Here is a 26,258-nt window from a genome sequence, read left to right as displayed (position 1 = left end):
CACACAGAAAAAATACATCTTGGAGTACATAAAACAGACCTTGTTTCTTCTAACATCCCCAGGCTGCATCAGAGAGATGTGATATGAGAAAGACACACACACATCAAGCCAAAATAGAAAGCAGACACAATTAAATCAAATTAAAAAAAAAACAAAAAACAACTAAATACCAAACTAATATATAGATTACTTCAAGCTGTTGGGTGATGTTACATGTTTTGGCCACTAGGGGGCATATTTTCTTCAAAACATAGGGAGGATACATAGAGAGTACCAGGCAAAAGTGACTTTGGATTGTTTGCACCCAGATGAATGTCAAAGGAAAAGGGGAGAAAAGACAGATAATGGGTGATGTTATTGAAGATGAAGGCAAATTTACAATTAATGAAAGCAAAAAGAGTGAAAGTTTCCAAATGCACAGCTTTCCCTCAAAGAGAATCAGAGATATTATTATTATTATTATTATTATTATTATTATTATTATTATTATTATTATTATTATTAATCTATTGGCAAGTAAATTCCCCAAACCGTTTATTGGCTGTACCATCATATAGAACAGAGAACTTTAAATGTCATGTGAATCATCATAAAAACAGCCTGTTCAGCTGCATAAAATGACATTTAAAAAATTTGTACCTTGAATTAATATTTATGGGTTTAAACAATGTTTGCCTGCACAGTGTGAGTGCAAAGATGGACTCATCAGTGCATGAGCAAGACAGCAGAGGTGGTTCTGATTGTTTTGTCAATTGATTTATCACCTGAACAAATGATTACAAAGTGACACAAATGGGCCCGAGCCTTGCTGTGGACATTTCACTCAACATTTCTGCCTTTGCCTCATGCTGAAGTGCAAAGTAATACAAAATACAATATGCTAATTTGCATTCACAGCTCTCAGCTTTTCTGACTGGCAAATGGAAATTCATTCTGTGCTTGAAAACATGGACACAGTGCATTCCAGATGATTGGGCAAGCAGGAAATCAAACACAAGGAACACATACAGAGCATCTTATTTAACACGGAGTAGGTGAAAGATTCATTGACACAAAGACTAAACGGAAGTTAAATTACTAATATTCCCCTCTGTGTGAAGCTATTACTAATTTTTCCTCAAATATTCTTACTCCTCTGCTCGAGTCCAGAAGGTGGGTAGCACCAAGGACACAGACTTGAGATGTAGGAGGAAGACGAGGGTGAGCACGGATAATCAATGCAACAAGCTAGCACTGAATATCAAGTCAGAGTGGGTGGACAATCCTCTGCACAAAAACACACACACACACACACACACACACACACACACACACACACACTAAACAAACAGATGGTTAGGGGGCAGGTCTGGTCATTGCTGCTGAGACAAAAGGTGACATTCTTCATGCTAATTAGAAAGTTCTCCTGTCAGACTGAACTCTTCCCCAGAGTGTCTCGAAGGGCAAAAATCAGGGGAACTGGAGAAGACAAAAAAGAGGAGAAAAGTGATCATCTGAGAGGCAAGATGGGGGACAGAGGTGATACGGGAGAGTGCTGCAGATTGAGCTCATCGTCTGCTTGAGGCTTTTGTGTTTTCAAAATTAACGAGAGAAAGTTACGTTTAAAGCTGGGAGACAAAAAGACTTGGTTACAATTTAGTGAGGGACCAATACTGTCAACAAAGTTGTGATCATTTTGAGCTGGAACTGAAACAGCACTTGGTGTGTGTGTGGAAGGGAGAGTAGGAGAAAGCCGGAGACAGACAGAAAGAGAGTAATAGAATGCTTTAGAATAAATAATGTTTTGCTAACAGGAGATGAAAGCTCAGGAACAGCAAACTGACCGATTACAGCAACAACAGAACTGAATGGCAGCTGATACTAAAACTGGACACATGAATAGTGGGTGTACATCACACTGATTTTCAGTTTGAACTGCACTTGCATCAATCGTGCTAGAAGTGTTAAATACAGTAAGAGATTCCAACAAGTTGGGATGCTGTGTAAAACATAAATAAAACACAATGCGATAATTTGCTTAACCTTTTTGTTTTTACACTCAATTGAAAACAGTACAACTAAAGACTGGGAATGTGGAATGCTCCAAAAACACCTGTTTGGAACGTTCCACAGGTAAACAGGCTCATTGGTAACAGGTGACAGTATCATGATTGGGTATGAAAGAAGCATCCTGGAAAGGCTCAGTCGTTCATGAGCGAGGATGGAGCGAGGTTCACCACTTAGTCGTCAAGTCGAAAAACTGTTGCTGGCAAACATAGTTCACTGGCAAATGATTGCTCTTTTCATTTTATTCACACAGCGTCCCAACATATGAAACTCTATAAAGCTTTACAGCAATCCCAGCGTTCTTGAAGGCACAAAGTTAGCCTGTATTCATTTTCAAAGTTTCTGATTTTATGATGTTTGATTTTAACATCAGAAGAAAGTGTGTGCGAGCGTGTCACAGTGTCTTCACACTGTGTGACAATTCGAGATGAAGAAGCTATAAATACGACTGCAGAGGTGGCTCCTTGGTTACACGAGGGAGGAGTCAGATGGAGGAGCACAGATATGATTTAAGTTTCCGCACGCTGGTGTGAGAGAGATGGAGCGCAGTAAACAAATTCAACACAGACACGATGGTGCGAATGATTCTCTGAACAGGATGAAATAAATCTTCAGACTTCCAGGTTTTTTTCCTCCAGAGAAACACTTCTATCTTCCCACCAGACAATCACAGACACAAGAGGAATTAAAATGCCGCACAGACAATGGAAACACAGAGGGGCCATGAAAGAGCAGATATATGGCAGCTATGCAGTGAGACAGACAGATGGGTGATGCCTCAGACTGAGTGGGACAGCCTCCAGGGAGAGGTGGCACAGGACAGGCTGGTCACTGTCCCTTCAGGAGTAGCTGTGAGCTTTTTCAGAATCTGGCTAACACTTGGAACGGCAGGTTCCCATGGAAACACAGACAGCGCTGAGCCCAGAAAACATCTTTACAAATGGACTGCACAGAAGCTTTTGTATGCAACCTTGAAGACAGGAACAAAAGGTACGATGCGAGAGGTATGATGTGCAGGGGAGATGGACGCGATGCGAGCGGACAAATCAAAGTGTTTCGTTTCAAAATGACATTTCCACCTTTTGAAAAACATAATGCAATAAAGGCTTGCTGGTGCTGAAGTGGCTTACTGTTGAACACTGAGAAGAATATGAGAATATTGGAGCGGAAATATATCACTTTTGAAACAAACTCCTCAATTTGTCGTTTTCTCTCACCTGCAGATCCTCTTGGTTATTCCTGTACTGGTCCTTCAGAACCGACGTCCTCACCCCCTCCTCACGCCTTACCCCCTTGTCTCTTTTCAAATCTGGGGTCCAGAAGTTGACATTATTTGTGCTAGGGCCCATCCTTCCATCCCTCCCTCCATCTAGCTCTCTCCTCAGGTTTTCATTCTCCCTCTGCAGATCCCTGAGCTGAACCTGGAGATCAACCGTGGAAACCTCTCCTCGTCCAGCTGAATCTAATGCCTGTGGATGCCTCCCAGACTGGCGCCGCAGACTGGAAGTCCCTGCAAGATGCAAGGTTTGATCCCCATAGTGGTCTGACGGGTGATGCAGTCCATAGGAGGTGATGTTCGGGCTGCTGCCTGTGGCTGTTGTCCGGCTAGTGTAGGAGGAGCGGCTGGTGCTCCTGCCCAGCGTCATGGTGCCTTTGGGGTACCCCCCAGAGGGTTCCAAGGAATCCCTCTCACTGGGGTACATGGTGCTTGAAGTGGCATAGGCAGCACTCAAAGACTGGATGTTTTCCATGGACAGGGTTTTACCCCCTGGCGCTGTAGCTGAACCACGAGTTACTCCTTTGTCTGCTGCTGTGCCAGATTTGGTCTTTAAACCTGGCCTAGACACCGACCCTTGACCTCCACCCAATTTAGACATTGTTCCGGGAACAACGCCTGACACAGAGCCTGGTTCTAGGCCCGAGCGGGAGCCTGGTGCTGAGCTTACAGCCTGTTTGCCTTTCCCCTGTTTGGGGGATCTGGAAAAGCGTGAATGCGATGCACCGCCATCAGTCTGCCCACTACTCTTTGCACCAGCAGACAGCTTGCTCTGCGACGGCTTGGCTCTGATGTTTAAAGGCATGTTTTCATATGGCAAAAGTCGACTTTTGAGAGGAAACTGTTAAGGTAGGGAATATTTTCATGTCCCTTAATGGAAACAGAATGAATAAAAAGGTTGAAAATAAAGGCCACGTCTCGGCCTCTCAGTTCTCACCTGTCCATCCCTGATTGTTTAGGGCTTGAGGCTGAGTCTTATTTAGTCCTATTAGAAGAAAGTGGCACTGACTGTTTGCTGGAGGGCTCCTAGACACACAGGCCAGAGGACTTGTGGTTTCAGCTACAGTGCAGGACATCATGGATTCTACACAGGTAGAGGAGGGAGAAACAGAGAAAAAAAACTCATCAAAAAATATCAGATTAAAAAGAAATAACACAAGCAGCATCACCACATGGCTCACAGAGCTGATTATTGTTTCATAATAATGTTTCAAATAAAAGCAGGGGTGCACATCACTGGTATGCAGGTACACATGGGCGACAAAATTCAGAAATGTGTAACATCGGCTGTTTCAAAAGTGTCCTTTGCATACCAGGCAGCAACTGTCATTGGTCATCAATATACGTTTCTCTTCTACACGGGTTCCTTCTCAACAAATTTGACCCAATCAAGCACCCTACTGTGAGAGATGCCCAGAAAAGAAGGGCAAAACCAACTTCTCCAGTGTCAGATGCTGTATAAACATTAGCCTCTGTGCAAGAACTTTGCCTGAATTTTTAAAAATGGTCAGATGTAAGAATTATGATTTCAATCAGGAATAATAACTACAATATATGATCAATAACAAGAATAACTACCCACAAGTAACCACGTCTACAACTCTCAACAATGGCAGTTTTCTGCTTGTTCTTACTGTATGATTCAAGGTAAAAATACATAATTAAGACCTTATCGAGCAAATACAATAATTTGTTGCACTGAATAATCCACAGAACCGGTTACAGACAGACAGACAGATATATTCTTGATCTAGTGCAGTGGTTTCCAACCCTGCTCACAGGAACCCACAGTCCTGTTTTTTTCCCCATCTTTACCTGCTCAGGTGCGGCCAATCATGGTCTGAAAGGTACCAGCTTCTGATCAACTGAAAACCTCTGCTTCAGCTAATCAGGTGTGGGCATAGCACGTGGGAAATAAGCGAGACTGTGGGTCCACTGGAGCAAGGTTGACCACTGATTTAGTGAAAAACTTATGTATGCCTTATTATCACTACAGCGCTTAGTTTTCCTCACTCTTCCTTAGTTGTGGTTGTGAGAGAGATGGAAGGACAGGAAAACAATGTCTGCTTAACCACCACGCTGTAGATGAGCTGCGCAGCACACTCCTGGTTTCTCGTTCATCACGTGTGAAACACCTCATACAGCCGCAGTGACCGCAGTCGATGGTGAAAGAATGAAACAGGGAGAGGGACCAGCTTGACCATTTCAGCACCACGGACAGCACTAGATCTACCAACATAAAGCACACGGACTCTGATGCCTGCTCAGGTCTGAAGCTAACAGGGACAAAATAGTGTAATTGACTATGGCCATGGCAGATTGCAAAGGGAATTGGAAGACCAGTCTTTATTATCTGCCGTCCCTCTGGGGCACTTGCAAAGCTCATCATCAGGCTTTATCGGGGCTGAAGACATACCGGTACCTTAGGCTTTGACTAAAAATAGGCACTTGGAATTTAGGCTAAATCATACTTGGAAAGTACAGCATGATGAGACTGTGCCCATATTAGGCTAAATTCATCATATAAAGTATTAAACTATATATCTATCCAATATATACACAATCAATATTAGGTCATTTGTTGTCTTTGAGGCAAAAAGCTGTACATTAATACAAGTAGGTGAAAAATGTCCTCAGGAAATCACAGTTAATACAAGCCAGGCCTTGATGGACCAGATATTGGGGACTGTCTGCAAAGCAGAGGCAAATCCAAATCATAATCCCTCCTCTAATCCAAGAGGATTGGGTGCTGGGAGTCACTGCACAGGATGCAACTGAGAGATTGGTTAAATCTGCTTGTCAGTCATAACATAGCTGTCAATCCCTTATCCATCATTGTTTTGAGACAATGAATTTAGCCTTATGTGGCAGCAACAGAGCCATGAAATCTGTGGATAATTTTGGTGCATCGGTTGTGCATTTCTATCCAGATTGGCAGTGAAGATTGACAATGACAATGAATAAAGTAAAACCACAACGATTATTGCGTCTAAAACTGCAAGTTAGCTGTTGAAGGCTGCAGATATGAGATACCATCTGCATTATGATGCTGGTGTCAAAGTCAGCGTAAGTGGGAACTTTCGATGGGCACGCGTTACGCAGCTGTACACCTCTTCATCAGACCACACTGACACACCGAACAACTGACAAAAACACAAAGGATTGATGGAAATGCTCAAATAAAGTGCCACAAGTAGGAAACGCCTCACTTCAAACCGGCCTCAAACCTCTGCACTTACTTCGGAGTTGGCAGCCAGCTGTTGCCGCGACGAGAAAAGTCGAGTCACCACCCAAACAGGCAACAGCGTAACTTACATGACACCATTTGTTCATGTCATACGAGCCCCTCTCACACAGTTCAACATGCTGCTAACCTCCTGTGGAGTAAACGCACTATATTTCACGGGTGGCACGAGTAAAACGGCCGTTGCGCATGTGACCACACAGCCTGGAGACGACCGCCCGAATGACTCTACTACGACCACGGCATGAAGGATTAGTTTCTTGCTCATATGCACACGGCTACATGAGTTCGAGCTAGTACCTTACATAATAATTAAGCTGCCACGCAAACTGAGAGCACGGAGTTTTGTTTGTTCAGATAATGTTGCCAAAACGACACAAAACCCAGGTGTGCCCGCAACGTGTGAGCTCTGGCTTACCGGGCAGGCGCCTCTCCATCACCACAAAGTCCAAACCGAATCCTGTCCGACCTCGGCGCAGGCTCCATGATCTCATCGGCTCAGCTCCCTCATGACCTGTCCTGCCATCGGGTCCTCGTGGGCGCGCTCTTCCAAGCTGGCGCGTGCGCGACCTACGCTGCGAGATGGGGCAGCACGAGCAGCAACGATTGGAGGGTTTCTTCCTTTCATACACCTACACGAGCGTCAGTCTGGCATGGCACATTCAAGGTCTTACGTCCAAATTTGCAAGGGAAAAAAAATAATTCAGCGCAAATGCGAGTTGCATCCCGATTTTCATAGACCGGAAAACACAATATACCCTGACAGTCATCAGTAATTTAATCCCATGCAAGTGGGTTAGTTTATTATATCGGATGTAGAGACAAGAGAACTAATCTAAAATTGCAACACACGATTGGCTAAAGCCACAAACCTACTTTCAAATAAAACCTGTGGACCTGCTGGAAGGGGCAGCTGTGCAGTTCACTGTTGATTCACTGTAACTCACCCACAAAATGAGTAAGAATAACCACCTCGTGTCGGAGGTTTCACTCTCAGAAAAGAGGTGCTGTTTGTCAGATGGAACTCCCAGAACTCAAGACAAAAAATGAAAGTGGGATCCCAGCCTACAGGCTCAGATATGTGTGCAGTGAAACAAGCTGCACAGGCCACAAAGCAGGTCTGGCTGTTTGAATGTGTTTTGTTACTTTCAATATTTTTGCTTGTGCTTCTGTCACCAATCTCCTCTTCTGCTCAGAAACCTGCAGAATCAAAGCTTCACATACATTCTGACATGTTATTGGTAAATCGGTGGATCTGGACAACAGACCTGTCCCCAGTTTTCCTCTTAAACTTGTGAAACTGTTTATGAGGAAGCTGTGACAAATCACAGGTGACTTATCATACTTTGTGGGCGCAGCAGGTGAAGCTGTCAGTCGTCTGTAAAAAATAATCATTAGTTTCATTTCCTCCCAGCATCTAAGAAAAGAGAAGTGAAATTTTGAGAGTCTGGGCAGTGATGTTATATATTCAGGTGCACTAATCCCTTGCAGTACTTATGAAATCAAGCTAGTCAAATGAAATCAAGTCAAGTTTATTTTTGTATGGCCCAAAATCAGTGTCTTAATATTTATGTACAGCCTCGATTAGCTTTGCAGCCCACAATAGTAAGCTCTCTGAAGACAAGGATTAATTCACTAAGAAAAGGGAAAAAAATTTAAACAATCCACATCAACTTTGTCAGACAAAACATCAGAACACAATCTTAATGAATAAAATATTTACATGGAAGACTTAATTGAAAAGATGTAATTTTTTCTTTTACAAAGATAGTAACATATTAAAAACATCAACCAAGTATCATTACGTACGCAGTGATGGGTAGGGGATGTTTGTCAAAACGAGACTATGGGAAAAAAGGTTTGTTGACTGGGATTTTTTTCACCAAATTGCTCTCTATCTGCCATTCATAGGTAGTCATAAAAAACTTTCACTCATGTTGTTGTTATAAAAGTTGAGGTTATCTGACGACAACGCCATTCTCACTTGGTTCCAGAATAGCGGTTGAGCCATTGGGTTCCTCGGCCAGGACAACACAGACTTTCTGCACAACCTTTTCCTCAGTTGAAGGTACTTCAGTTTGGGAAACATCTCATCCAGCAGAACCAGCACAGCCACATCCACCTGGTTTGGATAAAATCAGAGACAATTTAGTGTTGTGAAACCATGGCAACAACTCAGTGGGGTAAGATTCACACCCACAAAAAGCACATGAAAATAAAAAGTTCATTTTACTAACCTTCTCATCCAGAAGCCGCTGCTGAACCATGAAGAACGCCTGGCGGATCACGCCGTTCACTGTCTCGCCACCAGCAGCGCCACTGGACAGCACAAACACGGTCTTCATGCTGCTGTACACGGCATTATGTAGATTTTCAATACATGAAAGGCCGGGAATCCAGTCCCTCTCCTCCAAACAGAGACTAAACCGCCTGTGACCTGAGTTCTCCAGATTGACAGTTAACTCCTTGTAGACCCAGTCCCTCACAGCCTGGTTGCTGGTGTCAAACACCACAAAAGCATCATACTGATACTGTGAATTGCCACCAGCCAGCTGAGAGTAGCCTTTATGTCCTGCCCAAAGTACCTGCAAGGAATACCACAGATCCCAGCCATAGAGATGCTTCAACAGGGGCAAAACAGTGAACATCACAACCAAGAAGGAACAGACGAGGGAGGCTAAGCTGCCATATATGTCCTGGCAGGAACGCTGGTCCATAGACAGTATGCTCTCACCCTGTTGGGACTCTGGGTATTCACAATGTATATGTGTGGTAAGATAAGGAATCTCTACCGGGGTAGTTCGCAAAAAGTCCGCAAACCAAGACGTATCACAGTCACATTTGAAGGGGTTGGCATGCAGGGTGAGTTTCTGAAGCGCACTACCGTTGTTAAAGGGAGCAGGGAGAAACTGATGGTTTAACTCCTTGATCTGATTGTGGCTAAGATACAATTTTTGCAAGGATTTCATCTCACTGAAGAAATTCACAGGTATAAAAGCAAGACGATTGTGACTGAGGTCCAAGAAAGAAAAACTTTCCCCAAATTCTATGACTCTGTGAGGCAAATAAGAGAGGAAGTTTAGACTGAGGTCTAGGTGACGTAAATTTCTGAGCGTTGAGATTTTTTGCCATGGGAAATAGTTCAGCAGATTGTCGCTGATGATGAGGGTCTCAATACTTCCTGGGAGGTTACACAGCACTTCTTGAGAGATTGACTTCAGTCCATTGTTGGAGATGTCCAGGTAGGTGAGGTTTGTCAGGGTTTGGAAAAAATTAGTGTACTTGTCGTTGTCAGAGTCCCACATTATGTCCAGGTGATTTCCGTAGAAGTAGAGGTACTTCAAAGAGCTGCTGATCAGGCTGTGATCTATCCGCATCCCAATGCCATTGTTTGCCAGACTTAGGACTTCCAAGTGAGTCAGATTTTGAATGAACCCCAAACGATGACCCATGCCCCTCATTTTAAAGTGAAACTCATTGTTACTAACATCTAATACCTTCAGAGTGGTTTTAAGCTCACTGAAAGCGTCTTTATAATAAAAATCAAGTCTGTTGTATGACAAATTCAGAAAAACTAAATTTTTCATGCTCTCAAACGTCCCATTCTTCAATGCCTGGCTCATGTAATTGAAGGAAAGGTCTAAACAAACAGCATTTTCCATGCCCACAAACACCTCTTTGTTAAGAGACATAATGTCATTTTGAGACAGGTCAAACGACAGGCTGTGTCGGCAGAAATTGTCCCAGAGCGTAGGAGACGCTTTGTCCCCATACAGTTCCAGCCTGTTTAACTGGTTGGATTCCCAGATGGCACTGCCAGATGTGACCTCTCGATCTATCAGCATAAGAGATGGGTCAGGAATATTATTTGTATACAAGTTCTGGTTCTGACAGCTTTTCTGTGCCACGATCTCTGATGACGGACTCAAGCAGCACGGAAGGAAGTTAAGCATGTTTTGGGAGAGGTCAATTTTGATGAGAGATGGTATCTGTTTCAGACCTTTCAAGTCACAAGTATTAATGAAGTTCATTCTCAGTTCCAGTTTCCGCAGCTTTTGAAGTTTGGACAGAACACTGAGGCTCTCGCTTGAAACCACGTGGAAAAAGTTGCCGCTCAGAAGAAGATATTGCAGACCAGTTATGTTGCCAATATGTGGGGAGAGGATCAGTTCTGGAAATGTCTTCAGCGGTTCATAGTTATAAATAAGGCTAATCCAATTGAGGCCTTTCAGCTCTGAAAAGAAGGTGCCATTCCTTATGACATATGCCAGGAGGTTGTCGGAGAGGTCCAGCCTCCGTAAATTCTTCAAAGGTCGGAAAAGACCCTCTGGAAATGTTCTCAGAGAGTTTCCTCTTAAGCTTAGGTAGGCGATGGAGCTGTTCTCAGCATAGAATGAGTTTGGAAATAGCTGTAGAGAGAGATTTTTCGGGCAGGGAAAGCAGGGCCTGGCCGCATGGTCACAACGCTGGCAATTCCACTCCAAATTCAAATACTTGAGCCTAGTCAGGTTGGCAAATGCTCCATCTAAGACCTCTGTGATTGTATTCTCTTTTAAATCCAGATACCTCAGTGAGGATGGCAACCCTATAGGGACAGCTGTCAAATTATTATACCCTAGGGTAAGGTTTTTGAGTTTAGAGAGCTCTCTGAAAACCCCCTCGCTGATGTAAAAGGACTGGCCGCAAGGGTTCATATAAAAGCAGTTCTTGGAGAGGTAGAGCTCATTGAGATGTGGAGTTTTTAAAGGCTGGTCGATGTGGAAGATGCGATTATTCTGCAGATCGAGAACCCTCAGGCTTTCGGGTAACCAGGGTATCCTGGTGAGGCTGTTTCCTGACAGATACACATACTGAAGCTGCGATAGGCTTTTGAAGGCATAGTGGTGGATCTCCAACTCGCATGAGTGGTCCAAAGCTTTCAGGCGAGCTGGCAGACAATTTCCCATTATTTTCAGAGTCTGAAGATTTGGGAGACCCGATAAAGCATGCTGCTTCACTTCCTGTATCTTTGTCCGACTCAAATTGAGCGACACGACAGTGGTAGACTTAATGAGGGGGACAAGTCTGAGTGGTCTGTCAGAGCAGTCGACTGCAGTGGTATTCACATCAGCGTCACATGGAAAGAAGGTGGTCGTTATGGTCCTCACTAACGGAAGAAGCTGATAAAGGATGAAGATATTTTTCAACATAGCCTGAAAAAAAGAAACTTAATTTCAGCTGTTGACGGTTCAGATAGTAGTCTGAGCAGGTGGTTTCATTTTGCATAAGATCAAGCATCAATATCACCATATAAACCTGATTGTTAAAGCAACTTCAAACAACTGCTGAATAAATCACCTTTCATGCCTTTCCAATCAACCATTTCTGTGTAAATGAAAGTGAAACGTAATGCATTATTGATGGAAGAATAAAGTGACATCGTACTTACCATAGTGGATATAGCATGTGTCTTAAAATTCACATCAGCAGCCAGATGCAAGCTTTAATCCAGGAGGGGGAACATTATTATCTCATACTGTAGTCTGTGCAGTGACAAGAAACTGGATCCATTTATGCAGAAGTGAAAACATGTGGTCATTTGCAAATCACATGACCTAAGCAAAACTCATACATTTCATGAGTGATCGATACAGACATCATCTCAAGTGATTTAAAATATGGGATTCTACAAACAGCATTGTCCTTTATGACGGCCACTTCAGAATATATGTCAAACTGACTTAAGGCTCTCCTTTTCTGACTGTAGAGCCAGACCAAAAGAAAGAACAGAGAGAAGGTTTTCCCACAGGTGAGCAAGGTTGGATGACTTCCTTAATTCACAACAAGTTCTAAAGAAAAGGCATAAGGAAGTAATTCAGTGACTGCTCTCCAATTTCTTTTCAATACAAACAAACACATGCACGTTCAGAGATTCATCGCACACTGCTCATATTTTCACACTGGCTTTATTAAGTGCACTGTGTCATGAAATCAAAGCAGTATTGATTTTTTTTTAAAACCAAACAGTAACAATGAGCAGTGAGAAGACTGAATATGAAGCTAATTTAATATAACCTCAAACGCAACTACCACCCCGAAAAGCCCTTAAGTTGTATAGACTGCAAAAAAAAAATTAAAAAATCAAAACTGTACTACTAAAATGTGTTCCTGATGAACCCAAACTGCATCCGAACCACTTTTATTCAAGCGCTGTGCTAAAACTTCATTTCCACATCCACCTATTTGGAAGTCATTGCGGCGATCAGCACAGCCACAGATAGATTACAAGTAAAGTACAGTCATACAAAGTGTGTTCTGGTTGGAGAGCACTTTCAATGCTTTGGCTTTGGATTGGTCCTCACATTGTCCTGGAAACAGAGGCAGAATATCCCTTCCACACAGTAGTGTCCTGCTATCTTTCCCTGGCAGCAACAACACACTACCATGTATTTAACTTCACCATCACTGACACAAGTGCTGAATTATCCACAGAGCGATGTTCATAAAGCCATCAGACTCAGCATCCACCTTGGAGAGAGAGTGATTGTTCCCGGGGTACCACAGCAACCTACACAACGCACATCAGAGCATTAGTGAATGAACAATAAAAGCCCTGCTGTGCAGTGCATGTCTGACATAACCGATAAAACGTGTTTCTCAGAGAAGCTGCTTACCGCACTGGAACCTGCTTTGCTTTCAGAGCTCTGTAATATTCAATTCCTTGCTTGTTAGGTACACGCTTGTCATCTTCCCCTAAGGTAAGCAATACTGGTGTCTGTACCTGGATGAGAGATCAACTTAGGTTACACTGTGTGACAACAATAATGAAGTCTCATGCACAGTCAAGACACATACACAGAAATACACATACCTGTGTAACATGTTTAATGGGGGACTTGTTCAGCATCTGTTCCCAAACAGCAGGGTCAGGCAGACAGTCTGTGCTGTAGTCATAGCCAGCCTCAAACATGCACCTGCAGAAATCATAGTTAAACATCAACAGGAGGAAAAAAAACACCCTGAATGACTTTCAGATCTTCTGTTTTTGCAGTGTTTGTGTGCATTATTGAACCCTTCCTTTCCTGACAGCGAGGCAGACGCATGCCCTTTACTTGCAGCCGTCTGAGTGGAATGTCAAGGACGCACATGATAAAAGAACAAAGGTCGAGTGGTTGTGCACAACTGACACGGTCGTGGAACGAGCAAACAAATGCGGACGAGAGCGTGGGAACGTGCATGCCAACATGTACCAGTCTGGGATGTCAGTGGAGCCGATCATAGAGGCCAAATTGGTGACAGGGTTGCGAGCCACACAGGCCTTGTAAAACCCTGGGTACTGGCCAATCAGATGACAAGCCAGGAAACCACCATGGGAACCCCCTGAAATGGCCACCTTCTTCATGTCCAATTCGCCACCTTTCAGAACACTTTCAACAGCAAACTGGGAGGGGGAGAAAAACACAGAGAAACTGTGAGAGAACATTTGTAGCTGCAAAGAAAGAAAGATACAGTGTCACCATAAAACAACACCGGAAGTCAACGGAAGTAGATTTCACCAATTTCATGACTTGAAAACTTTGTTATCCTCATTTTAAACAGCATTGTCCGTTTTATTTGTTTTATTCTTACTTGAACATCCTTGACGTCCTGCGTGCCAACATTGCCAGGTAATGAGAGGATATTGTCCTGGCCGTACCCCAGAGAGCCACGATAGTTCACTAAGAAATTTAAAAAAGCAAAACAAAACAAGCAAACAAAGAAGACACGTTGAGGAAACTGCACATACCGCAGGCCACAGAACAGCAAGTATGGCCTCACAAGTTATGAAAACAGGCTTAACGTTTCAAGCAGACACACTGTAAGACCCCATTTACACCTGGTATTAAAATGTGATCTGTATCTGGACAATATGTCTGTATCTGTACCGATCAGACTGTTATCAGATCTGCCTGACCACACATGGAGGTAAGTTTGTGTAAATGCAATCCATACAATGTGTTGGCACCTGTACACAACATAACATTGATACAGATGTCTGATTTCGGCAAACATAAAATATAGGTATTGTTCAAATTTGGAGAACGGCTGAAAGACATGGCTCCAATCACTAATTATACGTCTATTCTGTGTCACAACAGGACCAAAACATGTGTCATTAAACAGAACTGTGTGACAAATGAAAGCAAAAGGGCTGGGAGATGAATGACATTGCAGGTGGAAATAACTGTGAGAGGCGGGGTGCGATGATTTGCTGTTAACAAGGCCTATAATTCGTCTGGCTATGCAGCAGTCTACACACTGAACTGCGACACACTGACACAAACTGACAAGAGTTTTTATACAAGGACAGAAAAACATTACATCTGCTGAATTTAAAAGATGAAAATTTATAGTTGTGATTGCCTGTAAGCATACAGCAGCATGTTCCTGAAGTACATGAGGCCTCTTTCCAATGTTCACAAGATATAAAAATAAAAGTACATATATAAGGAGGAAATCTATAATCAACACTTCAGTCTGGGTCACTGACCTGTGCAGGAGACAGCATGGGAAACTTGTCATCCCCATTTACACAGAGATCATCCTACCCATGAGCAGGTGTCACACATGAAAGCGCTTCACATCAACATATGAACTTACCCAGCAACACAGCAAAGCCCATCCTGCACAGCACAGCCGAGGACAGAAGCCATTCGGCTACAACCACCGAGTGAGGACCCCCTAAGTGAAAGAAACGTGATATGTTGAAGTACTGACTGACAGTTTGAATTAAAGGCCGTCCGTGTCTTTATGTGTGATGATGCATATAGAGTCAAACATATTCAAACATCTCAGGACTGTTGTAAAAGACAGTTCTTGATTTTTGACAATATGATGAACCGCTGTTGGCAATGCCAATCATATCTGTAGTAGCTGCTGCTGGCTGAACAGGAACAAATCCCAGAACAGATTTATCGATCAGATCAATCCTAACAATAAATCTTACTTCTCAATGTAAGTGAAGGAATATAGATTTCTAACATTAATTTGGCTTTTTTGGGGGAATACTACATTAAGCTGTACTGTATAACAATGAACGATGATCACACTAACACGACCTAACTGTTCATTCTGCACGTGACAGAAGCATTATGAGAGTAACGAACCATGAGGAGTGACAATAAGAGGCAGCTTCACTCCATCCTTAACCTCCTTTGGTTTGATCATCAAAGCTTCAAAATCAAGGCCAGCTAGAAGACAGAAACATTAGTTAGTCCCACAGAGATAGATGGTGGTGGTATTGCACTCGACGGCAGTGTATACAGAGCTATTTCTCACATTTTCTGTATCATTCATGTGTGTGAAACTGTCTAAATACTAAAATGAAGACTGTCTATTCTTACGGTATTGACTGTTGTCTTGCTCTGGGGGAGGGGTGAAAGTCAAGATCTGCCAGTCAATATCTGGCAATGTCTCAGAGTCTTCCAAAGTAACCCAGACCACTTCCTCCTGACAATCCCTGGCTGGAAGGAACCCCACCCTCTGGACACAGGAAAGACATTGCAACAGGTGACACAGTAGCTTCTTCATCACACGAAGTTTGATTTTTTGAGTACTACAGCTCTTTCCTAAAGAGCACAAAAATAGCATAGCAATAGCAATAACATATACGATATATTAAATGAAGACTGCTCTTCATGAAAAGGCTGATCCTACCAGACTTGGAGGGCAGTTTGGAGAACAGCAGCTGACCACCATCAGATCTCTCTCCATGTTCAGCAGACACCAGCTTCCAACATCAGACTCTGCAGACAAAAGACATCATTAGACTTAGTCAACACCAAACTTTAGTGAAAAAAAAACTGCCCTGAGCATGTGAGCATGAGTAAATCCAAAGCTGATAACTGTGTTGAGTGACTCACGTGAAGTCAGAGAGGTGACGCTCCCGGTGCTTATATCCACCATCAACAGATCCTACAAGAGAGACAACAGCTTTTTTTTTTTTATGCTAAAAAAAACACACACACACAATATTCTTAGTCTAGATACTTTCTCATGTGCGAAATATAAATTTATCAGACAAAAATGCCAAGTCTTATGGTCTAATTTTTGTTATAATAACGAGCATTTTCCAGGAGTTGACTGTACCTTGCGGCTGCGCTGAGGACAAGCAACAATAATGCGCTGACTGTCAGCTGACCAGCACTGAGGGGACAGCTGAGAGCTGTAGATACCAGTGAAGCCATCTGTAAGCCACAGCAATACACACAGACACAACTAAATTTGATATACAGTGGAAAAAAAATGGGCATTCATTCATCCATCCATCAAGTATTCCTTACCCTCTCCAGGTCGCTTCACCACATCCACCACCACTGAGGTCTTCTTAGTATACCAGTCATACTAGCAATAAAATATACAAGCACAGATGAAAGCTTGTGAGAGCAAGTGGATTTATTATCTCATAAATGGATTTCTGCTTCCACAAATCTAGGTCTCTACGGAATAATAAAAAAAACAAAAAAAGATGGCGCATCGTGTGAAGAAACAAGAAGAGAAACTAAATGTGTCGTACATGGAAAGGAGGCTCCATCCTGACTTACCATACAGAGCCTAGTGCACTGCATGTGTGGCCCATAGACAGAACACTCCAGGTAGACGATGCGACACTTGTCTGGGCTCAGCCTGGGGGAGCTCACTGCATTGGTGCCTGATGACAGCTGCTCTGAGGAACACAAACAAATACACGTGAACATCTGCAATAGAACAGAGTCTAGCTATACCCACAGCAGCTGTCTGATATGTAATACATGAATCAGTGTGAAACGGCAACTTGAGGACAAAAGGACCACAGTTTTATCGTGGAGCCTTACTCATCTTGCACATGTGCTTGTGTTGTCTACAATGCTCAACGCAGGAGTTAAATAAGGACAGTTTCACAATGCAAAAGACTTGGCGTGTGCGGGATGGACATTTAAGCAGCATGCTGTAATTTACTGGATCATTTTTAGGAAAAAACGTATTACAGATCAAAGTTTCTGATCTCAATGTCCCACACAAATGGGAGAAATCCCAGTTAAATATTATCTGTGTTTATAAACCCAATTTTCTCCTTTTCTTTTTGCCTCTAGGTGACTAACGGCGACAAGTTCTTGAAATTGGTCCAGTATTGAGCGAGATTTACGAAAACCTGCTACAATTTAGTCCCTCCAGGCTTTTGCGCACCATCAAGGCACATCCACTAAAAGTGTGTGTCTTTGCCAAGATTACTAAGTGTCAGACAACATTATGGAAAGGATGCCTGGAATCCCTTTTTTTAAAGAGAAAAATCAACCGCTATATCGCTGTTGCCACACTGTAAAACCCAAATGCAACAGGAACTAAACTAAACTCACCAAAACATATATTGGGATGGTGGACATTAGACAGAAACCAGCGTGTATTTTCACATCTAAGTAAGAAATTGTTTTCACCAGACCTTATATGACTGGAAAAATGTATATAATATGACAGACTTCAACAGATTTTCTTGCTAAAAAAATGGTAATTGCTGGATAGCGGAAACCCTGGTGCAAATGTAATAACAGAAGACAAACCTTCATGCATTCATACTTACCACATTTCCCACCCATAAGATCCACATAGAACAAAGATGACCTGACGGGGAAAGGGGAAACATGAATAACGTTCAGTATCAGCCTATGAGCCTCGAAGGAATTTTGTGATAGGCCAGCTTGAAGTCTTCTCTCTGTTCAGCGTGAATAGTAATCACCTCCTGTTGGGGCAGTACTTGAGGCCAAGTCTGAAAGGCTCATGCCACCAGCCTACAAACACCACACCTGTGTCACCTGGAGCCCAAAATGCCTGCAGAGACACAAACAGACTAACATTAAGTCAAAGAGAGTGCAAACGCAAAAGTACCAGAGTATGAACACACTAGAAGTGCACAAAAACACACACAAATCTGCTGTACCAACCTGTCCAGGAGAGATATTTTCAGGCACTCCCTCCAATACGGACACGTTGTCACCCTCGATGTCCAGAACACAAAGCACTGGACAGCTCTTACCGACCAGTGCCTCTCCCCAGTCCTCATGGAAGACAAACTGCTCCCCCTAGAGGGACAAAAAAGCAATAACACTGTAACTTCAGCTGGAGGGGAATGCAATTTAAGACTGGTCAATTAAACCTTAAGAGTACTGAAATTCACTTTTACGGCCTCCTTTTTCTCCACGCTCATGCTCTCCTCCTCATCGCCGGCAGAGGACAACTCTGGTGACTCAGTCTACAAACAGAAAATGAAAAGCAAAAACAGTTATCACCTACGAGTCTGACCTTTATATTACACTAATCCTATCTCCTTATGGGTTTGTACAGCAGCTTGTACCAATGACTTAAAAACAGTTTGCTTTAAATTTTCACCCTATGGAGTCTCATGTGATTCAGTGCTTATTAACTGTTAAATATGTTTTTTTTTCTGACAAACCTGGAAGAAGGATTCTGCCTTAGGTCTCTTCCTTTCTGCCACATACAAGAGATGGGTCTCAGAGTGAGACCACACCAGGGAGCCAAACTGATCTGTGGATGCAAAACACAGTGTGATTATCACACGTAAAGACCAAGTTTCAAAGAAATTGGTAAAGAAATATAAAATGCTGACTTGAACTGCAGATGACTCACCATCTTCGTAGACTTTGCCGTGCTTCTTTAAGGCTGTTAGATTGATACTCTTCATCTTGATGTTTTTACTCCAGATCTAAAGGGTCACAAAGGAGTGAAGTCAAAGATGGCAGGTTCAAATTTAAGTGGAAAGAAGACATTTATCAGGGTAGGCGAGCTAGACAGCCACACACCTCCAGAAACTGTTTGTCCTCTCCTTTGATAGTGCACTCTCTGACAACAGCCTTCATTTCACCCGATGGGGAATCCTTACATAGCAGCCTGACACGGAAAACATACTGGTGAGACACTGTCTGCTCAGCATAGCGTATCTTAAACCCCGCTCCAGATGAAATGACAAAACGTTTACATACTCTCCTTTGATCTCCGTGCAGTTCCCTGAGGCTCCTGAGTAAACCACAGACTTATCATCGTGGAATACAATGTACTGTCTGCAAAACTTGACATTCTCATTTCTCTCCAGGTCACGCTGGCTCCATTCTGCAGAAGAAAGTAAATATAGTGCACGATTAATATCAATGAACATACACAGAACAGACACACGGGTCTGAAAAGCTTATTATGACACAGGCAAACTCTACCTGTATAGATGTTGGTGTATTTGCCTCCATACTGAGAGGTGACGACAGGTCCCAGATCTGCTCTACTCAGTGAAGGGAAGAGGCTGAGTTCTCTGTAGAGCCTGGCTATTTCCTTAGGGTTGGTAGTCACCTGACAACAGGCAGCAGAATAACTCACACTGCGTCTCAGTGATACAATCTGCCCAACAGCGAACAATGCCCTGTTCATGTCCTAGCTAAGAAGCTAGCCAGCTATACATAAGTTGGTATAGTTATTACAGTTCATCACCAATAGAAGAAGTGAGTTTTAACGTATTAGCCAACTCCGTTCTGCAGAGCAATCAAGCGATTGCTACGAGATAAACAAAATAATTTAGTGAACAAGCACGTTTGTTTCTCGTAATGTCAGACGGATTTAATGTGACCAGGAACTTCCTGTAGCAGGTGACCATAAACGAGCGCTGTCAGCCTGCTAGCTTGACTGAAAAGCGGGCAAACGTTAACTTTAATTGAGTTACGACCGAAGACAATGACAACGTAAATTAACGGCAGCGATACATTTGCGCGTATATTGGGTTTATTTTTGTAGGTTATGTTACCTGTTCAGAAGCAAAGAATACAAAGTCAGTTAAGTCTAGTCGTACCTGTGATTCCATGTTAGGATTGGTCTGTGTTGCTGTGTTGCTAGCAAATTTCAAGTCGGTTGGTGCTCCAGTACAAACCTAGCGAAAAATAAAAGTTACGCCTATTACAGCTTCCTAATGTAACATCAAAAATAAAACAAGATGATTGATAAAGAGTTCAGGGTGAACCAAAATACCGGAGTTTAGGAATAAATTAATGGTAAATAAGAATAAATAAATTACATACAGCAATCTACAACATGTTGCCAGACAACTTAGAACGTCTATCACAAAAGAAAAACCAGTGTATTCAAGCAGTAACATATGACTGTGCTTTTATTTTGTAGGTGTATGACCTCTGCAACACCCAACAGGAAGTAGAGACAAATAAAACAACTGAGATTTTAACGCCCTCTTGCGTTGTAAACCGTAGTCTTCAGGCTATTTTACATTGTGCTTATTCAGAGACATTGATTGTAATGTGTGGCATTCTCTGCCAAAGCACAGTAATGCGTATATATTGACGAGACATGTTTTTAAATCACTTTGTAGTTAGTATTCATTCAATTTGTTCTGCGTGAATGACAACCACTTCACTGTTTCTATCAGTCAGCTGGGGTAGGTGGGGTCACAAAGAGCCAAGATGGCTGACTTTGAGGAGCCGCTGTCAGATGAAGAGAAGGTTTGGAGATTATTTAATTCTTTTCTCAACGCCAGTTTCTCTTCTTTGCAGAGAGGTACACGTGTTATTTGTTAACATTAATCAATGGCCAAGTTTTGGAAAGAGAATGACAGTTTTTGGCCACGTATCGAAATGATAAACTTGTGTTTTCAAGCTACTACTAGCTAACTAGCCAATGCTAGTTAAAGCTCATAGTTGGCTAGCGGCGAAATCAAACGACAATAGAGGGGTTTAACCACTGGACACTTGTAATTAAGACTTTAAAGTAGTTGTACCTACATTACTAATAATAGACGTACCGGCGCCCATTTCTAAAAGTCGTTTTGCAATGTCCATGCCAGTCTGCAAAAATTACAGTCTGGGCTACGTATCCTCTCATATACCGTTAGCGAACATTAGCGGCTAACGGTACTTCGCTTTGGATTTCTGGGTCAAACAGATTCAGTTGCAGCTCAAATACTTGTTAGCCTCACATGGCTTGAGATCAGGATATGGGTGCCTGCAGTTTAGAAGGAGCATGGTGACACCCCATAATACCGGCGGCAGCCGGGTATATAACCAGTTGGATACAACGCTCAAATTATTGTGAAAGATTGGACCGCAGTCCTTCTGCTGCAGCGAGAATTACAGTTTTCGTGTACTTCACAATGCAATTATCTGAACATCAACAGGGTTTGTAAGGTAGAAACAAGAGTGGTGACATTTTTCTGATAACATCGAGAGACTTTTAAGTCTCGTGACGGTCAAGCGGAAAATTCAGGGCAAGATGATGGCATGATTTTATAGAGACATGACAGTCTAGACGTGCCCTGCTGTATTCATAAAGCAGAGGAGTGTGCACTGCTAAATGTCCTGATGTTTATCTCTCCATTTCCCTTCAGATGACGAAAGCTTTTGGTAAAAATATGTGTTACATTCTCTGAAGGGTTATTTCATGAACATGCTTGCTGCTGTTTGCGCCATTGTTTTTTTTTGTTTGTTTTGGGTTTTTTTTGGTTTGTTTTTATAAACGAAAGCTATAGTCATTCCTAGTTTAAGTGTTTAGCTTAAGCTTTCTTAATCAGAGGGAGAGAGCCCTATCATTGCAAAACAAAAAAATGCATCTTAGTAAAACCTCTGGAAATGTGAGCAATAGGTATTAAATGTGTACATTATTGATTGTAGGCTCATTGAAGTTTGCATACAGATTATTTTTTTCTCTTAAGAGTGAAAATCATGTTAATTATATATAAAATATTAGTTTATAGTGTCTCTCTAATAAAAGGAGACATATTAAAAAAATATATACATATATTAAAAAAATTCCTAATGGGAAAAATTGACAGTTACACATGGTTTAAGTACAGTGTTTTTCAATATTAGATTAAAAAAAAAATGTAACACAGTTTGTAAAAGAAAAATATGATATGCATAGACTTGATACAAAAAAGATGAATATTTAATATTGAAGAAAATATTTAATATTGCACAAGATATTGCATGGATGTTAATGGTGAGACAGTGAACCACAGAATCACACAGCAGTGCAAGACAGTGCAAAACACAATGTATGTGAACACATTGGTCCATTAAACAATACTGGAGTTGAACAGTCTGATCGTAGTTGAAATGAAGGACCTCCGATGCGTTCCTTTTTATTCAGCTATTGTTGTGAATTAATTGGTCCTATCTAATTTGCCTCCATAGGTCCGCATAGCGGCCAACTTTGTGACTCATGCCCCTCCAGGAGAGTTTAATGAGGTCTTCAATGGTAAGAAGCAGCTGATGGTGACAAGATGCCTGCCATAATAATGCTGTATTTAATATAAAACAATGAAATTTCCCTCTGATAGTATTTTATTGTTTTGTCTTATAAGAGCACTACATTAACAGTGGTTTCTTTTGTTTTGCTAGATGTGCGGCTTCTTCTCGACAATGACAACCTCCTCAGGGAGGGGGCATCAGAGTAAGTAATGCTCAATTAAAATAAATGTCAGAAATTTAAATCCTCATAATTTCCACATATCAATAAACCTGAGCCTCCATAGGGGGAATATATATGTACATTTGCAAATTGTGGCATATTATGCATTAGACGAATAGAAGTATGGCCTGTGTTCTCAAACTGATCAGTGAAAAGCATTTTGGTGTCATATTATGAATGCCTGCTGTACATTTGTGGCCTTTTTGTTTGCCCAGCTCCTTTGCCCAGTACAACATGGATCAATTTACTCCTGCCAAACTAGAGGGCTACGATGAGCCGGTATGTTTCATTGTTTTTTCTGTTTACTTTCAAAAGAGCAAGTGCCAAAGCCAGACTTTTTCAATCTCTCTTCTCCCTTCTTCGTAGGTCCTGATCACAGAGCATGGTGACTTGGGTCAGGGGCGTTTCTTGGACCCCCGCAACCGTTTGTCGTTCCGTTTCGACCACCTCAGAAAAGAGGTGAGTGACGTGCAGCCATACGAAGGAGAGACGGCCCTGAGAAGCTGGAGAGATGCCTGTGATACTTCCCTTAGTGCCTACGTCAAAGAGCACTACCCAACTGGAGTTTCCACGGTAAGGCCCAGAAACAATTCAGACAAAATAGTAATTTAAGCAATATAGGCCTCAATTTTCCTATACCCATACTTACCCATACTGTTTGTGTGTTGCAGGTATATGGGAAAACGGTTGATGGTCAGCAAACGATCATAGCCTGTATTGAGGGACATCAGTTCCAACCCAAAAACTTCTGGTATAGTGACATCCCTGCACAGCTGTTTAAAATCAAGCTTAAAATGCATTTGTGTGATATATGTTGCAGTTTTTTTTAAGTATAGCTTTATTATAAAGGGTATAAATGAACAGTTCTATGTGTATTTACTTTTTTTTTTTTTTATATGTGGTAAAAGCGAAATAATTGGCCTGTCAGTTCCACTAAGGTTTGTGATGATGCTGTTTGATTGTAATGTAGGCCTCCTCTTCATTTCTCTCACACAGGAACGGTCGCTGTAGGTCAGAGTGGAAGCTTACCATTGGTCAATCCACTGCTCAAGTGGTGGGAGTGTTGAAAATCCAGGTGAATTGAATTCAGTGCACGAATTCATCTGCATAAACGATAAATAAGTCAAGGAGGAATGTTAATCAAAAAATGCAGCTTTGTAATAAAGTTTTTTTTGTTTCCAGGTGCACTATTATGAAGATGGGAATGTGCAGCTGGTTAGCCATAAGGAGGTCGAGGAATCGATACCAGTGACTGTAAGTAAAAGTTTATACATATGCTGTCTTTCAACAGTGGTTTAAAACTTACATTGTTTACATAGCATTAGACTGGCTGTGTCAGCTCTGGGTATATACACAGGACGTTCTGTAGCTGGGTAAAAGGTGGTGATTACATGTGGTTTTTCTTTTTTTTTTTAAACAGAATGAAAGCCAGACAGCCAAGGTATTTGTTGACATTATTGAGAATGCGGAAAATGACTACCAGGTAAGTTACCTTTCATTCACGACATGTGTTATATGCTAAAGTCTAAATAAAAGAAACATTTTGAAATCGAGAAATGTAAAAATATATTTGATATTTGTTTCCCTCCAGACTGCAATCAGTGAGAACTACCAGACCATGTCTGACACCACCTTTAAGGCCCTGCGTCGTCAGCTGCCTGTCACACGCACTAAGATCGACTGGAATAAGATCCTAAGTTACAAAATTGGCAAGGAGATGCAGAATGCCTAGTGGAAGGTCAGGGACTGACCAGGGAGACGCACTCTCCACTGGGCCCACAACCCACCTATACATGCGCAAGGACTAACCAAAGCAAAACTATATCAGTATGGGGCAAGGAATTAATCTAAAAAAACAAACAAAAAAAAGTATAATTGAAGATTTGCAGACTGTTAGGCACAGGTATCCATCTGCTTTAAGGACGCAGTTATGGAGATAATCATTGTTTTGAGAAAGCGGTTACTTCTGGATGTGTGTTGTGAAAGAGTTGTGTTGGGTCAGTGTGCAGGGCTGTGCTCAGGACCGCTACATTAAAGAAGTACATCCTCCTTTGGTTGGCTAAGGACTTACAGACCTCCATAGATTCAGGTGTCAGAAGTCACAATATTTCTTTTTTTAGTCAAACTGATACAGAACTGTGATCATGTCACAGTAAAGATCACAGCACACAAAGAGAAGAACCAAGGCAGCTGATGAGAGAAATTAAGCACACATATCAGGGTTTGATTTTTGGACGGGAAAATTGGATTTTTGCAAAAAAGTCCTTGTTTTGTTGTCAGCGTGTATGGTGGAATTGAAAGTCATGTGCATCAGTAAAATTGGGACATTGACAGGAAAATGAATGGCTGTCATCTGACATCTTCGGTGGTACCAAGCTTTTAGTGCTGCTGAGCTGACAACTTAGTAATATGTGGCCAATGAAAGTGACAGTATTTCTACCTGTTGTTATTTAGGAGTAGCATGATCCTCAGCATAGCTCTGTCCTTGCACTGTAGACATTTATGTTTGTCAGTGTCTGTCAGGGCTGAGGGAATGTTCACTTGTTTTCTGTTGTGCTCCACTGATGTACGTGTCTCCATCCATGCAAACTACAATGACTGAATTAAGATAAGGCAACTTCTACGCTGCTGCATCTATAATGCATTCTCTGCTCTCTTACTTCGGCAACACCACCTCCATTGCTGTACAGCTTTTCCTTTGTGAAAGGGAAACATACTCACATTAACCAAGATTTATTTGCCAAAATCTCTTTCCTATGGTAAAGAACTCCATCCTCCCACCCATGTATGCAAATTTCTATTTTAATATGCTGGTTTATGTTGGAGTCTTAGAATATTGTGCTCCTAACTGTAACAAACTGTATTGGTCAATGCCAATTGAATGCAAAACAGCTGCCACGCAAGGCAAGATCATATACTGTATATGTTACGTGACTTCTGTAAGGCCACATCATACTGTATGTGTTACATGACTTCTCAGTAGGCTGACTCTGGATCAGTTACTTGTTAGCTGTAGTATGTGCAGTGTTCAACCCTCACACTATACTACAACTGTGTGCCGATCAGTTATAAAGTTCAAGACTGTACTGCCCCATTCTGTTGTGCAAATAAATGGATTGAACATCTTGGCGAGATTGTTGTATTTCTCTCCCGCTGTGACACAAATCCTTGCATAGCCTGTTTATCTGGATTCAGCAGAAGCCTGTTTTAATAAAAAAAACCTTG

The 26,258-nt window shown here is 42.1% G+C and overlaps 4 protein-coding genes across 10 annotated transcripts in view; 1 reads left to right on the top strand and 3 right to left on the bottom strand.

The window, feature by feature from the left end:
* LOC139334582 (ERC protein 2) overlaps nt 1–7,072 on the bottom strand; it is a 149,942-nt gene extending 142,870 nt beyond the window's left edge. For 4 of the 6 annotated variants that reach the window (XR_011602389.1, XM_070967549.1, XM_070967550.1 and 1 more), the window contains exons 1-3: nt 6,985–7,072; nt 3,264–4,406; nt 40–63 (exon numbers count right to left, since the gene is read on the bottom strand). Coding sequence is in view for 5 of the 6 variants with exons in the window: in XM_070967549.1 (XP_070823650.1) it covers nt 40–63; nt 3,264–4,127 (888 nt within the window). In the remaining variant the exon portion in view is untranslated. The remainder of the gene's footprint in view (nt 1–39; nt 64–3,263; nt 4,407–6,984) is intronic. The other 2 variants (XM_070967551.1, XM_070967553.1) reach the window with 2 other exon arrangements.
* A 1,322-nt stretch (nt 7,073–8,394) lies between these two features.
* Nucleotides 8,395–12,066, bottom strand: tlr9 (toll-like receptor 9). Of its 2 annotated transcripts, XM_070967555.1 has the most exons (4): nt 11,995–12,066; nt 10,350–11,758; nt 8,804–10,085; nt 8,401–8,688 (listed from the first exon to the last, which is right to left on the bottom strand). In XM_070967555.1, the coding sequence occupies exons 1-4, from the start codon at nt 11,995–11,997 to the stop codon at nt 8,482–8,484; spliced, it is 2,901 nt and encodes a 966-aa protein (XP_070823656.1). In that variant the 5' UTR covers nt 11,998–12,066; the 3' UTR covers nt 8,401–8,481. The 2 variants fall into 2 exon arrangements, with proteins under 2 accessions (XP_070823655.1, XP_070823656.1); XM_070967554.1 differs by having other exon boundaries at nt 8,395–8,688; nt 8,804–11,758.
* Nucleotides 12,067–12,493: 427 nt separating this feature from the next.
* On the bottom strand, nt 12,494–20,506 carry apeh (acylaminoacyl-peptide hydrolase). The gene is made up of 23 exons (XM_070967556.1): nt 20,410–20,506; nt 19,787–19,916; nt 19,559–19,685; nt 19,379–19,466; nt 19,206–19,281; nt 19,012–19,103; nt 18,736–18,810; nt 18,503–18,640; nt 18,298–18,389; nt 18,142–18,182; nt 17,129–17,250; nt 16,868–16,928; nt 16,674–16,771; nt 16,448–16,499; nt 16,242–16,330; nt 15,929–16,067; nt 15,692–15,775; nt 15,186–15,266; nt 14,175–14,263; nt 13,796–13,986; nt 13,417–13,519; nt 13,220–13,326; nt 12,494–13,113 (listed from the first exon to the last, which is right to left on the bottom strand). Exons 1-23 carry the CDS (start codon nt 20,419–20,421, stop codon nt 13,008–13,010), a joined length of 2,193 nt encoding a protein of 730 aa, XP_070823657.1. The 5' UTR covers nt 20,422–20,506; the 3' UTR covers nt 12,494–13,007.
* Nucleotides 20,507–21,014: 508 nt separating this feature from the next.
* Nucleotides 21,015–26,158, top strand: capza1b (capping actin protein of muscle Z-line subunit alpha 1b). The gene is made up of 10 exons (XM_070968389.1): nt 21,015–21,070; nt 22,757–22,820; nt 22,964–23,015; nt 23,249–23,312; nt 23,400–23,606; nt 23,705–23,784; nt 24,030–24,108; nt 24,216–24,287; nt 24,454–24,516; nt 24,625–26,158. The coding sequence occupies exons 1-10, from the start codon at nt 21,032–21,034 to the stop codon at nt 24,763–24,765; spliced, it is 861 nt and encodes a 286-aa protein (XP_070824490.1). The 5' UTR covers nt 21,015–21,031; the 3' UTR covers nt 24,766–26,158.
* Nucleotides 26,159–26,258: the final 100 nt, after the last annotated feature.

This window comes from Chaetodon trifascialis, chromosome 8 (genome assembly GCF_039877785.1).
Source record: "Chaetodon trifascialis isolate fChaTrf1 chromosome 8, fChaTrf1.hap1, whole genome shotgun sequence".
Lineage (NCBI taxonomy): Eukaryota > Metazoa > Chordata > Actinopteri > Chaetodontiformes > Chaetodontidae > Chaetodon > Chaetodon trifascialis.
The sequence above is the reverse complement of the archived record's forward strand: the minus strand, read 5'-3'. Positions and strand labels throughout refer to the sequence as shown.

Bases quoted from the DNA above. Each gene is read 5' to 3' on its own strand.
- tlr9 (XM_070967554.1), bottom strand. The intron at 8,689-8,803 runs GTTAGTAAAATG...TATCCAAACCAG, and splicing joins AGCGGCTTCTGGATGAGAAG to GTGGATGTGGCTGTGCTGGT.
- capza1b (XM_070968389.1), top strand. From the start codon at position 21,032: ATGGCTGACTTTGAGGAGCCGCTGTCAGATGAAGAGAAG. The intron at 23,607-23,704 runs GTAAGGCCCAGA...TGTGTGTTGCAG, and splicing joins ACCCAACTGGAGTTTCCACG to GTATATGGGAAAACGGTTGA. The intron at 24,109-24,215 runs GTGAATTGAATT...TTTTGTTTCCAG, and splicing joins TGGGAGTGTTGAAAATCCAG to GTGCACTATTATGAAGATGG.
- apeh (XM_070967556.1), bottom strand. The intron at 16,929-17,128 runs GTAAGTCAGGAT...TTTTATTGCTAG, and splicing joins AGTGCACTAGGCTCTGTATG to TATGACTGGTATACTAAGAA. The intron at 16,500-16,673 runs GTACAGTCAACT...TCTCTCTTGTAG, and splicing joins GTCCTCAGCGCAGCCGCAAG to GATCTGTTGATGGTGGATAT.